Genomic DNA, 12,345 nt, shown 5'->3' with positions numbered 1-12,345 from the left:
AGGAGAGAAATATCTACCCCGTCGCTCCTAACAATATATTTCCTGTATGTGGTTCTTGCTATATATAGTGGGTCTTAACTTCGGTCTTTATTTCTTCTTCACTGTTATCTTTTATGTGATAAGGCGCCCCGTAATGTTTAGTGACGCCACCCCCCTTATGTAATGCCCCATCGGCGTCTTTAAGGGAAAATAAATGATGAAATGATAAATGATGATGATGAATTGTCAAGAACTATTAGATAGCCGTCGACATACCTAAATACACGAATGATTGATTTCCAGTTAGTTCCGCATTAACGACGCTGTCAAAGGACGCAAAAAAGCTTCACATAATATTTGGGCTATTGACGAAGCATTACGGATTCCTGTGCTTCGTATGTAATAACAGCCATTGTAACTAATGACAGTGCAACTCAAGTAAAATTCTGACAAGGTTGAAAATTGTTGCCGTTCATGCGTACTAAGTTCCGGAATTGCAGTTCACCCATTTCATTAATTTTTTCATGAACATCAAATAATATACCTTCATTCGTCACAGAATAATATGTCTTCAACGTCTAGTAAGAAAGCTGCTGCTACAGATGCCAGACCATGTCGCAGCTCTAAGATTACGTCACCAGAGCACCTCACAATGAAGAGATCTTCGATTGGTAGTCGCTTCAGGTGCCCTAGCAGGGTGCCTGACCTTACTGGGCAATCAATCATTCATGTATTTAGGTATGTCGACGACTATCTAATAGTCCTTAACAATTCATCAGTTCTGTGTCATGAAAGTGCTGCAGCAGATTGTCTCAAACTGTACACCAAGTTTTCATAGGAGCCCAAGTTTGCTTTTGCACTGCCTGATGACAACTGCTTTCAGTTTCTAGATCTTAAAAGTTCATTTTCGTCAGATGACCACATATGCTGCAGTTACAAAACAGTTTTTTGCCTTTCTATAGGGCACATTCGAAATTGATAAAGAGGGGCATAGCCAACACATGCCTTCAGAGGGCTTTGCAAAAGTCACGTGTTCACTAAATTGAGCATAGTGTGTCTAACCACGAAGACAGATTGAAACACGCAGGTTTTACAATGTCTGTCAGTTCATATGTCTGTGAAACATTGCTTCGAAAATTAAGACAGGGAAGCAAGTGCCCAACCAAAGGTTGTGACAAAAGACCTGTTCATGCGATCCCACATCCACTAAGTTTCACATACATTGAAAAAGGTCACAAACCGGCTCAATGTCAATCAAGATTTTTCAGCTCCGTGTAAATTATGAGCAGTGTGTAACCTTCAAAAGAAGAAGCACCCAAACGCATGCAATGTCATACTACTCACCGGACCAATCGCACCGAATACACTTCAGATGTTGTGTATTACCCTTAGATTGTGGACGCGTTTATATAGGACAAACCGGCTGGGGCTTCAATGACAGGGCTATACAGCACAATAATGATATTAAAAAAGAATACGGTAGTTACTAGGTCGCACATTGCAAAAAAGTGCGCATGCACACACAAGTTTGGTGACAACTTTCTAGAGGAAAGAAAACAGAAAAACAGAACGCAAAATTGTTGAAGCATATTTTATAGAGAGCAGGCGGCGAGTGTGTCAGCTGACTATCTTTTGTTCTGGATGAAAAAGAAGTGACGTTTCCTTCGCTGTATCTCGGCAAATGAACTCGGTGATCATACAATCGTGTGTATGATCTGATTCATTTACAATCTTTTGTATGTATGATGATGAGTGCATGATGTATCTGACGTGTAGAGTATACATAGAGGACCGTTTGTAATAAACGCTAGTTGGAAGTAGTGCCAGTCCTGTTGTATGTGTTCCTTTCGTCTTCGTCTTTATCGCGTTTTTATGAAATGAAAACTCTAGCACTGCTAGGCTGACCACTCGTTGCTGAGGGATGGGCCCCACAGCACAGGTCTCGCTCACATTGGTCGGCGTCCCGGTCTTGCGAACCTAGGGCATTCGTGCCGAAGCGCGAGGTCAGACACGAGCCGCCAAAGGAATACGGACGATGCTCGCACCTCAAGCACCTGTTGACGACGTTTGCAGCTGCATCAGTCTTTGGAGTAGCACTCTAGATCTCAGTTCAAGCTACATGCTTTTTTTCGGCTTTCGAGACACCAAAAGTAGTTGTTGTTGTTGCCTCAAAACATGGCTCGTATCCAGAGGGCGCACTGGTCCCACTGGGTTGAATAAAATGTGCATCTAATATCAAAAGGGGGTAAAGGCATACATTCAAAACGAAGCATTAGGTAGCTAAATGCTAATATAAATTTACAGGGGGCTTAAACATAAATATAGATAAAGTAAAGCATCCTACACTCAGTACCTTAGCAGGTAAACCTTCCTAACGCTTCAATTAACTTCTGGATAGCACTTATCATTGACCCTTGGCTTGTGCCTAATTCAGAGCCGCCAAAAGAAACGACCTTTGATGTAGTAAGCGCTAAGCCTAGCTTGCTAGTTAGAAATAAGAGGAGCATTCTGCGGAGAGAGGAGAAGCGACGGCATGAAATAAATAAATGATTCAGAGTTTCTGGTTCGTTGCCAAAAGAGGAGACTTTAGTTATGGATAAACCAGATTTATTGAGGAAACATTGAGTTGGGGAATTCTACAACGGAAGCTTGTTAAGGTTACCTCGCATTGTCGTGAAAGGCATTTGCTCGTGTTCCATTGGAAATTTAGGTGTCGGAAATCATCCGCGGAAAGTAGGGATGAATCATCAGAATATAAAAGTAAAATATGTTTAAACTTAGCTCCTGGTATAAAAACGAAATCTGAAAGAATATTCAGGACTGGGCCATTTAGTGATGATTAAGCTAGAGAGTCAGCTAATTCATATAAGAAGATTCCACTATGACCGAAGAACCAGGCAAAGCGGAGTTCGGGGCAAGCGTCGAAAATATGCTTACATGGTGTGACCGAATATTAGAAGTTAAATGAACACAAACCGAAAGCGCATCAGTAACCACCATTACTTTTGAGTTCTGTGGACCATGTTTTCTCATAACTAGAATAATTGTCAGAAATTCTGCAAGAAATATTGGGGCTAATTCAGCAAGACAAAAGACCAGTTCAGCTGATATGAAAAAAAATGACAACTCCGGTCTTCTATAAATTTTGTGTTGCTTTCGTAAAAATAACCAAGTGACACGGAAATTTACTAAGACCATCTTGAAGGAGACTTTCAAGTATGCACGCTGGAAGATGTTTTGCATGTTTTGGAAAAATGTCATCAAAAATCAGTTTCACCTTTAACGAATTAGTTTTCGGAGAAATCCGGCACGCTAGCCGAACATCAAGTTTTGATAACAGCGCCTGAACAAAAACAACTTGTGGTTGTCGATAACGCCGCCAATGTGTTCTGAAACACCAATCGGGACAATTGATCAAGATGGATTGCAAACGGGAGAGGGGTGCATTGTAAAGCTTTAGAAAAGTTAGGACAGTAAGTTGTTTAAATCGGGACTCAAGGGGAAGAATTTCTGCCTCCGGATAAAGCACGTCGTGAGCCACAAAACGTGGCAGCCCAAGAATTAAATGCAGCGCTTGCCTTTCTTTTAGTATTAAAGGTCTTAGCTTGTATGCAGTCCACCCTGAAAAAAAAACCACAGCCGAATTCGTGAATGAGGCGGAAGTAAAACTCATAAAATATTCACAACGCAAGCTTATAAGTTATCCACAGTGTAGCCCTACGCATACTCGTCTTTTTCTTACTGAAACGCCGCAACAATTCTATTGCACGTTTTCCTTTACTTGCATTTGTTTCGATTTGCGGCTGCCAGTTTCGCGTACCATTATAGGTTATCCCTAGGGACCTCAAAGCTGCAACTTGCGGTACCGGCTCATTTTGATAATGGCGAGAATGGAAAATGGAATTTGGCAGTGGAAACACAAGCAACGAGCATTTCTTAACGTTATGGGAAAACTGTAGCCCGTCCAAGCAGGTCTCAAGTGCAGACAAATGAGACTGCAAAATGCGGTGTAACGTATTGATATCCCGCGGTCAGGAGAAAAATGCACTATCATCAGCATAGAGATAAAGTTGCACATGCTGGTGACGTGCAATGGATGATAAAACATGTTAAATAAAAACGAAGAACAGATCCCTGTGGTACGCCTCTCGCCTATTTATATGTACCAGAAAGGAGCTTTTCTATCTAGGCCGCTAGATAATGTGGAACAGCACAGCTCGCTAATCTATAAATTAAAATTCCATGCTCGATACTGTCATATGCTTTTGCAATACCCAAAGTTACCAAAGCGGATATTTCTGATAGTCCTGCGATTCGAACGCGGCTTTCTAAACAATCGTTATTTGACCAGATGGAACATTGACGCCTAAATTCTAGTTGTCTCAAACAGATAATATATAAATATAAATATATATATATATATATATATATATATATATATATATATATATATATATATATATATATATATATATATATATATATATATATATATATATATATATATATATATATATATATATATACCCGGCGACGAAGTGAATTCATTGAGCCGTACATGAATCACAGTTTTATATTATTTTGGCTAGATTCTAAAGGAGGGCAATTGGCCGAATGTTGTTCAAAATATATACCCGACGTTCTGATTTTTAAGTAAAAGCACAATTTTTGCAATTTTCTGAGAGTCCGGGATCCATGTAAGTTGAAGGGAACAGTTGAGTATATTGAGAAGCTGATTAGGGAAAGAGTTAAATAACAGTTTAACCACAGTTCTTGTGGTACAGTCTGCTTGTAAGAGCCGATTGATATAAAGTGATAATGACGTCGGAAAAATCGGTCATGGTTACTTCTACAAACTCATATGTCGAACTATTAAACCTCTTAGGTCTAGGACATTGCGAAGAAAAGCGTGCTTGAGGATCTTTATCGATATCATCTAGTGAACCTGCCGCTTCTCTAGGTGACACAAGAGTGGAAAGTGACCATACGAGCTGTTCTAGAGATTTTCTGCTCCGTAAAAACCTAAAAAGTGCCGATCTTCTTTCTGGTTTTGACAAAGATGAATGTAATTGGTTTTTCTGTCCGTCTTTTGCTATTGCCACAGTTCTTTTCAAAAGAGCTGCATATAATTTATAGTCAACCCAATTTTTTGGTGAATGATTATGTTGGAGACTTTTCCTTGCTGCTTTTCTTCGCCTGTAAAGCCCGTGCACATGCTTCATTGCACCAAGATAAGTTTGATGGCGAGCTGCCAAACATAATAGTAAACTCAGCGGGCTAAATTGCAGGATTTAAAAGAAGCACCGCCGAGTCAGCCCTCGGCTGATCATCGTGAGTGGTCAGCAATGATACCACTGAACTTATCACTGACTTATAGGTTTTATAAAAAATGAACTGTCTTTTCCGTACAATAGAAGCCTGATGTGAAAGCATAATTGCAAGGGTAATGGATCCCACGATGAGGTATCCCACGTTGAAATGGACATCTGAGCCGGCGAGGAAGGTAGGTCTAATGCAGATGAGAATCGCCGACGCATAAAATTATTTCGACCAGAATTTCGACATCCTGAAAGTTCGCAGTCTGAACACACATGTTCGAAAGAAACAATTTCCTTATGATACATTTTTGATGTAGCAAATGCTAACATCCCTCCGCCTCTTTGAGGGCGATCTGGTCGAAATTTTTGAATATTATTAATAGTCAATCGCTGGATGTGACGAAAGCCATGATTCTTGAAGTAACATAGCATCTGCAATTAGGTTATGAACTAGATGAAGCAGATCAGTGTAGCCGGAAGAGATATAGCGGCAATTCCAGTGAACTTTTACTGGGGAAATGGTGATCCTAGTGTGCATGATTCCACGGCAGCACGCAACGCATCCTGCTCGTGGTGGTCACTCTTTTCCCTTTTGTTCGTCTGAGATTTAGGAGACTCAGTCGGACACATGGGAGAACTCTTGTGTCTATTCTTAATGGCTCCATGCCTAATGTGTCCAAATGAGCGGTTAGGTCCCACAGTAACAGAGAGCGGAGTACACACGGAGGTATCATACTCAATTTCTGTCGGACTGTCGAAATTGGTGTCTTTTGAACGTTGAGCAGAAATACTAGTTACAGTGGGGGCAGCAGCAGAAGGATGCGATTGTACTAGGTTGTTCAACTTGCCAGTGGCAATTATCTGTTGAAACAAAATCAGCAAAGTCTGATTGAATGAATAACAGTTAATATAAAAGTACACAAAAAGGTTAAGATCGAATTTAGCAGGACATTTGGTAGGATTCTGTATGAACATTTTGCACAACAGCGCTAGCGCATTTGTGGCTGAATCCAAGTCTTCTTCTTTTTGCGTGGTTGCGCTGCTCTAGTGTGAATATTGTCTTGCCTAAACCACTTTGCTTTCCCTCCCATTCCATCCGGGTTTCTTGTGGCATGCATGTTTCCTGCTTACCGAACCGCTTATAAGATATACAGTGCTGAATATTTTATCCACTAATATGTAAACAAATTAAGAAACGTTGAAATAAACCTGCAAGTTTACTGTTGCGTCATAGATAAATAGACCTCTTATTAAAGCGTCATATTCAATAGATTCGCGTTCCATTTTCTTGTATTGAGGCTACCCCATTCCATGACACTGTATCTGTGGCTATTCTTGGTACAATAACCCCGGAATGGATGTCACTTGCCACACAGAGTTATGAACACAAGGTATATGGAAGCATCAAATGTATTTATACGTGTGCTGTACTTCTGTGTACTACGCTAAATACATAAAAGAGTGCCTATTTCTCTCCACAATTACTTTCTCATCGCAGTATCCATACGTCAAAACCTTTTGGGAAGCCCCAAAGTTCTCGTGCCATGGCACGCGCGAATCGAAGAGGGAAAGCTCCTCACGTTTTTTCCATCGAGAAGCACCACACATCACCCTCGCGACACAGAGATGTACCTAACAGATACAGGCAACCAGCAGCGCGCGTGTGACCACTGTTACCTCACCACCCGAAGGAACCTTAGTGTCATTTAAATTACAAGATTGCATTAGTTATGCGGGATGCTCTTTTTTGTCGTTGCTATAAATAAATAGGATTGCATGGGTAAACCCAGCGAGATATTATTTTGGTTATTTATTGTGTTTCCAATGGTTTGCGTTGTACGTTAGGCCTGTTTATGTAGTTTCTGTATGGACGACGCACGTTCTGACAACCGCGTTTTCGCGCAAGAAAAGCGCGCAAGAGTATGTAATTTTGGCTCTGGAACTGCAGCAACAAGCTTCACCGTTGCAAACAATCCAGCGCCGTCACAAGGCATTTACGACGGTGCCTAAATTTGGCTAAAATGCACGTCTATTTCGGCAACTGACTTCCTGTTGACGTTAACTACACAAACCAGACTCTACTGCTCGCTTATCGTAAGCAGACCATGTACTCGTCACAACGAAAGTCTTCTACTGACCTGCACTCCGTAGTCGAGGCTAAAAGCGAAGTTAAACGTGAGCTTGGCGATCCGCAGGCACTTGGTGATAAAAATTTGATCCAACTCCCCGTATAAGGGAGGCAGGCGGATCGCTAGCGTGCGAAGTCGTCCTTTTTCTGCGTACAAAATGAAAAGAAAAACAAGAAAGTGCAAGAACCGTCAAAGATTATTATAAATGAGGGCGTTTACATAAACCCAGCAAAAATGGGCCGAGTGCGCTCGTCGGGCTAAGATTCGCCCGCCGCGCTCGTGTAAACATTAGCCGGTCGGTCTGAGTGAGCACAGAGTCGATCGCAGCCAGCCCGACCCAGTTGTAGTGCACGTGCAAACGCGGCCGGGAAGGGCCAATGGTTCGCAGCGAGCACCGACTCACACGAAACGTTCGCTTATCTCTGGACTCGAAGGAGGCTGTCACAACAATCTCAACCTGTCAGGCGTGAGTGCATGAAAACGCTGTCGAGTAGGGTACGTTTGAGCCTGATTTCTCGCTGTACTCGGTCCTGTCGTGTTAATGTAAACGTAGGGAATCTAAGCGAGTAGCCGAACATGAACGTTTGCTTTCAGGGCCGTGTATCGAAGCATACAGAAGACTCTACTGCCCTGCAGGGCTGCCTCGCCCTACTCCCAATTCGTCTTCAGTGAGGAACCGTTAGCGGAGCATTTTACATCACTTCCTAAAGCAGTTTAAAAATTTTACGCTTTCTTTTAGATACATAAAAATGGTAAACGGCTGACGAAGCGAACGGCAAGATATTCTCTAGAAAGATATTCACGTGAATAAATGAATTATAAGCTTGAAGGCGTATATTTGTTTCAATAAGGATGTTTTTGTAATCTTCGCAGTTTGACTGCGTAATTCCGTAGAGAATCGAGCCAGTCACAAGCACATCTGTAGCAGTGGTACCGTAGTTTTACAAGCCGATTCGAAATACTAGCATATGTGGCCTTTCGAGCGACGCGAGTGGCAGCGTAGAATGCGGCAGTCCTCGGAATGCGACTGTCTCAACGGAACGTCAGCACCACGGCCGAGAATGCAACCCGAGAGCAGAAATGCTCAAGAGCAGAAATGCGGAGCCACTGCGTCAGAATGGCGGATTAGTGCAATAAGCTTGATGGTGAGCAGTTCTGACCTGATTTAATGCCACCTTTTGACGCTACATGTAGTTCTGCGGTTATAGAACGTGTGTTTATGCGACCCGTTTGCATCAAAGGTGAAGAAAACTAACCTTAATATGCGTTTATAGCTGGCCACCCGCGAGTCTGTCCGCTGAATCTGATAGTGAAATTTCGGCACACAAGAGGAGAGCAAATTCGATAAAAGAGGCGAGACCAAGGAACAGCTCATGCAACTGGCGACTTTCATTAGCAAAAGCTTGGCTCTTTATTTGAATATGCAGAACTATTGCGCAAAGGGCCAGGTATATGTGCCACCATTCCTTTTCACATCATTAAACTGTAACAATTGCGTACTACTTAGGTCAAACAACTACAAGTAACGCGCAGGTTAACTCGTCGTTTTTGGCTTAAATGCACAGCAACGAAGGAACAGAAGCGCGAGCGAGGATGAGACCAGCGCCCAGAACTGGTGTATAGCAGTGCTGGTTGAAAAACGGGTGACCGACTAGATAACAGTGCCGGCTGTGAGGGTGCACAATACATTGCCTGCCATCCAACTTGTGGATTCATCTGGAAATAGAGCGCCGAATCTGAAGGACAAAATATTATGAGGATCACATAGGCGGGTACTTGCGAACTTGTCGTATGCCGTCACTGATTGTTACCTGTAAGATATGATCCAGCGTGTGTGCTAGCCCGCTTTGTAACGGCTACAAACACGCATATTCAGCAATGCTAGGAGCTTGTAGGATTATTAATGACATTGCAGGATTCATAGATCGTGGCAATCTTACGTCAATGCTGCACCAACAAAACTCCGGCACTCTATGCCTAAGCGCACCAGAAAAACTGCGGCCAACCGAGCGCAAACAATTGAGCAGAATAATAACAGAACAGGTAATCATTATTAGGGAAGGCATCAGAGAGACGCGCCAGCGAGGTTTGGTGCCTACGGCATTCTGCGGTGGAGCTCGCGGTAGCGGGTGCGGCTACCGGCTCCGGTGGCTGCATTGACACAGAAAGGAAAGGCGGAGGTGCTTGTATGCTAAAACTTATGTCCATGTTGAGAAACCAGGGCTTACATTAGCGGGCAGAACTGATTGGCGATGATTCTCAATGTAGGCGAATAACCAAACGCTTGTAGAAAGCTATTCTCTTCATTGAAGGTATAGTGGTCTCCGAGGCGTATATTTCTTGCAGTGAGGATATTTAATCACAGTTCATTGATTCATTGCGTAATTCCATATAGAAGACAGACATTAAGAGGAAGCTTTAGCTCGGGTGCTCATTTCTAAATACATGTAAAAGGATAATGCGTTTTTCTCCGCAACCACTGCACCGAATTTGACGAGGCTTTCCTTTTCGTTACAGAGCTGAAGGCTCACTTTTTGACATATTAATTAGACAGAAGAAATTAGGCTCCTTGTTAGGACAGAAATTATATAGACACTCCAGGTGCGTTTCCGACGCATTCGTCGTCGTCGTATTCCCTGTGATTTGCCGTGTAAAGTCCAAATGCGATAACACCATGGCGACGCGCTGGATGCTGTAGGTGCGAGTGAAAACGTGAGAGGGTGAGCAGATGATCGCTTGAACTCGTGCACGCGAGGGAGGAAGGCAGGGAGGAACCACACCGTCTTTCAACGCACGCGGGGCACTGGGGTTGGGGGTGCGCGGGCATTCTAATCCGGCAACGTCTGCGTGCAACGCAGCTGAGAGCGGGCGCGTCGGTCCTCGCCTAAAAGCGATCGGCGATGAGTAGAGAGTGTAGATGTGCCGAGGGTCATAGCTTCGTGTTTACTGTGACCTCACTGCTTACTTTCCGTTGAAGCTAAAGCCAGCAGGAAAGCCAATTCGCTCGCTGCTGTTGCCGCTTTTCCTCACGCCAGCGTTTTGACAGCGAGTGTTCGCGCTCATTGAGGGACATGTGTTTATGTTTGCTTGCGCGCGCGTGACAGTATGCTTGTCAATTTAATTAGTATGTGAATGTTTACGAGTTTATAGGGCCGATAAAACTATTATTCTTGCTTTGTATAGCTGTCTAATAATTTGCTGTCCTATCGATAAATGGCCTGTCGGGCGAAACTGCGGCTTCGTTGTTGCGGTTGTGTTTTTTTTTTGTAGATATGAAAGTTTCTTCTGCTGGATTATACTGGAGTTTTGAGCGTTCTTTAAACTACGAAATGTTTCTTCTTAATGTTATGAGAAAATGCCTGAATGTAGGAGATTGGCCTCTCGTCGTGATGTCATCATTGTCATGTATGCACCGTGTAAACTTTAACACTTTTCCACAATGATCAGCTACGAAAAGCAGAGAACAATTCAAAATAACGAAGCAATCAGGTTTACGGAGTGTGCGTGAGGGGCAGTGCTTAAAGGGCCCCTCACCAGGCCACATAGCCTATTTCGGGCTGGAAGTTGTTACGCGTTCTCTAGGGAGCGTTCTGCCGCAAGGATATTTCAGATTAGTTCCTCACCAGCCGAGATAGAAATATTTCAGTGCCGCGAAGCCATGATTCCAGGAGGCGAGCGCCACTACCAAGAGAAAGATGCTCTCCACTTGCACTGCCTGGCCTCCGCAAGAGAAATTCCTTCCCAGCTTTCTCTCGCACCGCAGCGCGAAGATCGCGTGACGCACGCGTCACGGGCTCTGCCTTCGTTCTGTTTCCTTCGCTTTCTTGCTGGGCGTCGTTGTTGCGTTTGTCTCGTTTCGCGCAGCGCAAGATTTTCCGCGCTCTGCACGAGAACACCTGACAAGCGGTATAAGTCAGTGCTGCACGAATACTGAGGCAGACGCAAGCGGATCAAGGAGCACGATCACGCGCTGGAACACGGCAGAAAATGGCACAGTTTCGTTGTCGGCGCGCACCACTGCACGACGTAGGAAGAATCACTCTAAGCGGAAGTACATTTCCCCTGCAATGGGGCGAAGTAAAACAAAAACTAGCAGACATCCAGTTTTGTGATTTATTGTTTCACTAAACATTAATTCGTCTATTGAAACAGCAGATTGCACAAATAACACGCGGTGTCTTGAATAGTTGAGGAAGTCACGAGCGACGTCACAGCACTGCCATGTACGTAGGCCCACTTGTGCGACATACGTTGACTTTCTGGCTGGGAGCGCGGCGCCCGCGAGAAGGGTAAACGGCGTTCGGTTTGAAATTTCAGCGTTTACTGCTGTGCGTAGCGACGTAATAATTACCAAACGCGATCGTTAACGTGCACTGTATGCACGGCGCAAGTCAGCTCAAATTATCCATACCTGGTGGGGGCCCTTTAAGGCGGTATGCACTCATTTCATTAGCACTCATTTGCCGGGCAAGTATATGCGCATGTCCTTCGATTAGAATTCGCAGTTGAAGGCTTAGCATCCGCATTTCGTTATTGTTATCCTTTTCTGCAGCATATTCATCAGTCATGAGACTTGGCTGTGCGTAAAAAGCTAATTCTTCTCACAAATAAACTTACATAGAAGACGACACCCATCCTGCCGAATGTGTTCTCCGTCCGCGTCTGTTCTGAGCCATTGGTTTCCTGAAGATAATTCGTTGCCTTCCTGCCTCATATTGCCGCCGAGATAGTGTGTGACTTTTCCATCGCAATCCCCAGCTCCTTTCCTAATCCTTTCCTTTCTTGCGGCCCGGCGCATTTCAAGCGGTGATTTTGCCGGCTCTGAATTCATAGGGAATCCCTGAGTTCATTTCTGTTGGCAGTTTCCGCCCCACATGCGCTAAGACTGTCACATTGTGGCAGTATTTATGCTGGGAACC

General features: G+C 43.8%; 1 protein-coding gene across 2 annotated transcripts in view; it reads right to left on the bottom strand.

Moving 5' to 3' along the window:
- Nucleotides 1-12,345, bottom strand: part of LOC142576587 (NADPH-dependent 3-keto-steroid reductase Hsd3b5-like) — an 86,059-nt gene that overhangs the window by 20,297 nt on the left and 53,417 nt on the right. For both annotated transcript variants that reach the window (XM_075686772.1, XM_075686773.1), the window contains one exon: nt 7,436-7,572. In XM_075686772.1, the coding sequence (XP_075542887.1) occupies nt 7,436-7,572 (137 nt within the window). The remainder of the gene's footprint in view (nt 1-7,435; nt 7,573-12,345) is intronic.

Source organism: Dermacentor variabilis, chromosome 3 (assembly GCF_050947875.1).
Source record: "Dermacentor variabilis isolate Ectoservices chromosome 3, ASM5094787v1, whole genome shotgun sequence".
NCBI lineage: Eukaryota > Metazoa > Arthropoda > Arachnida > Ixodida > Ixodidae > Dermacentor > Dermacentor variabilis.
Note: the sequence above shows the minus strand (reverse complement) of the source record. Positions and strands in the feature narration are given on the sequence as shown.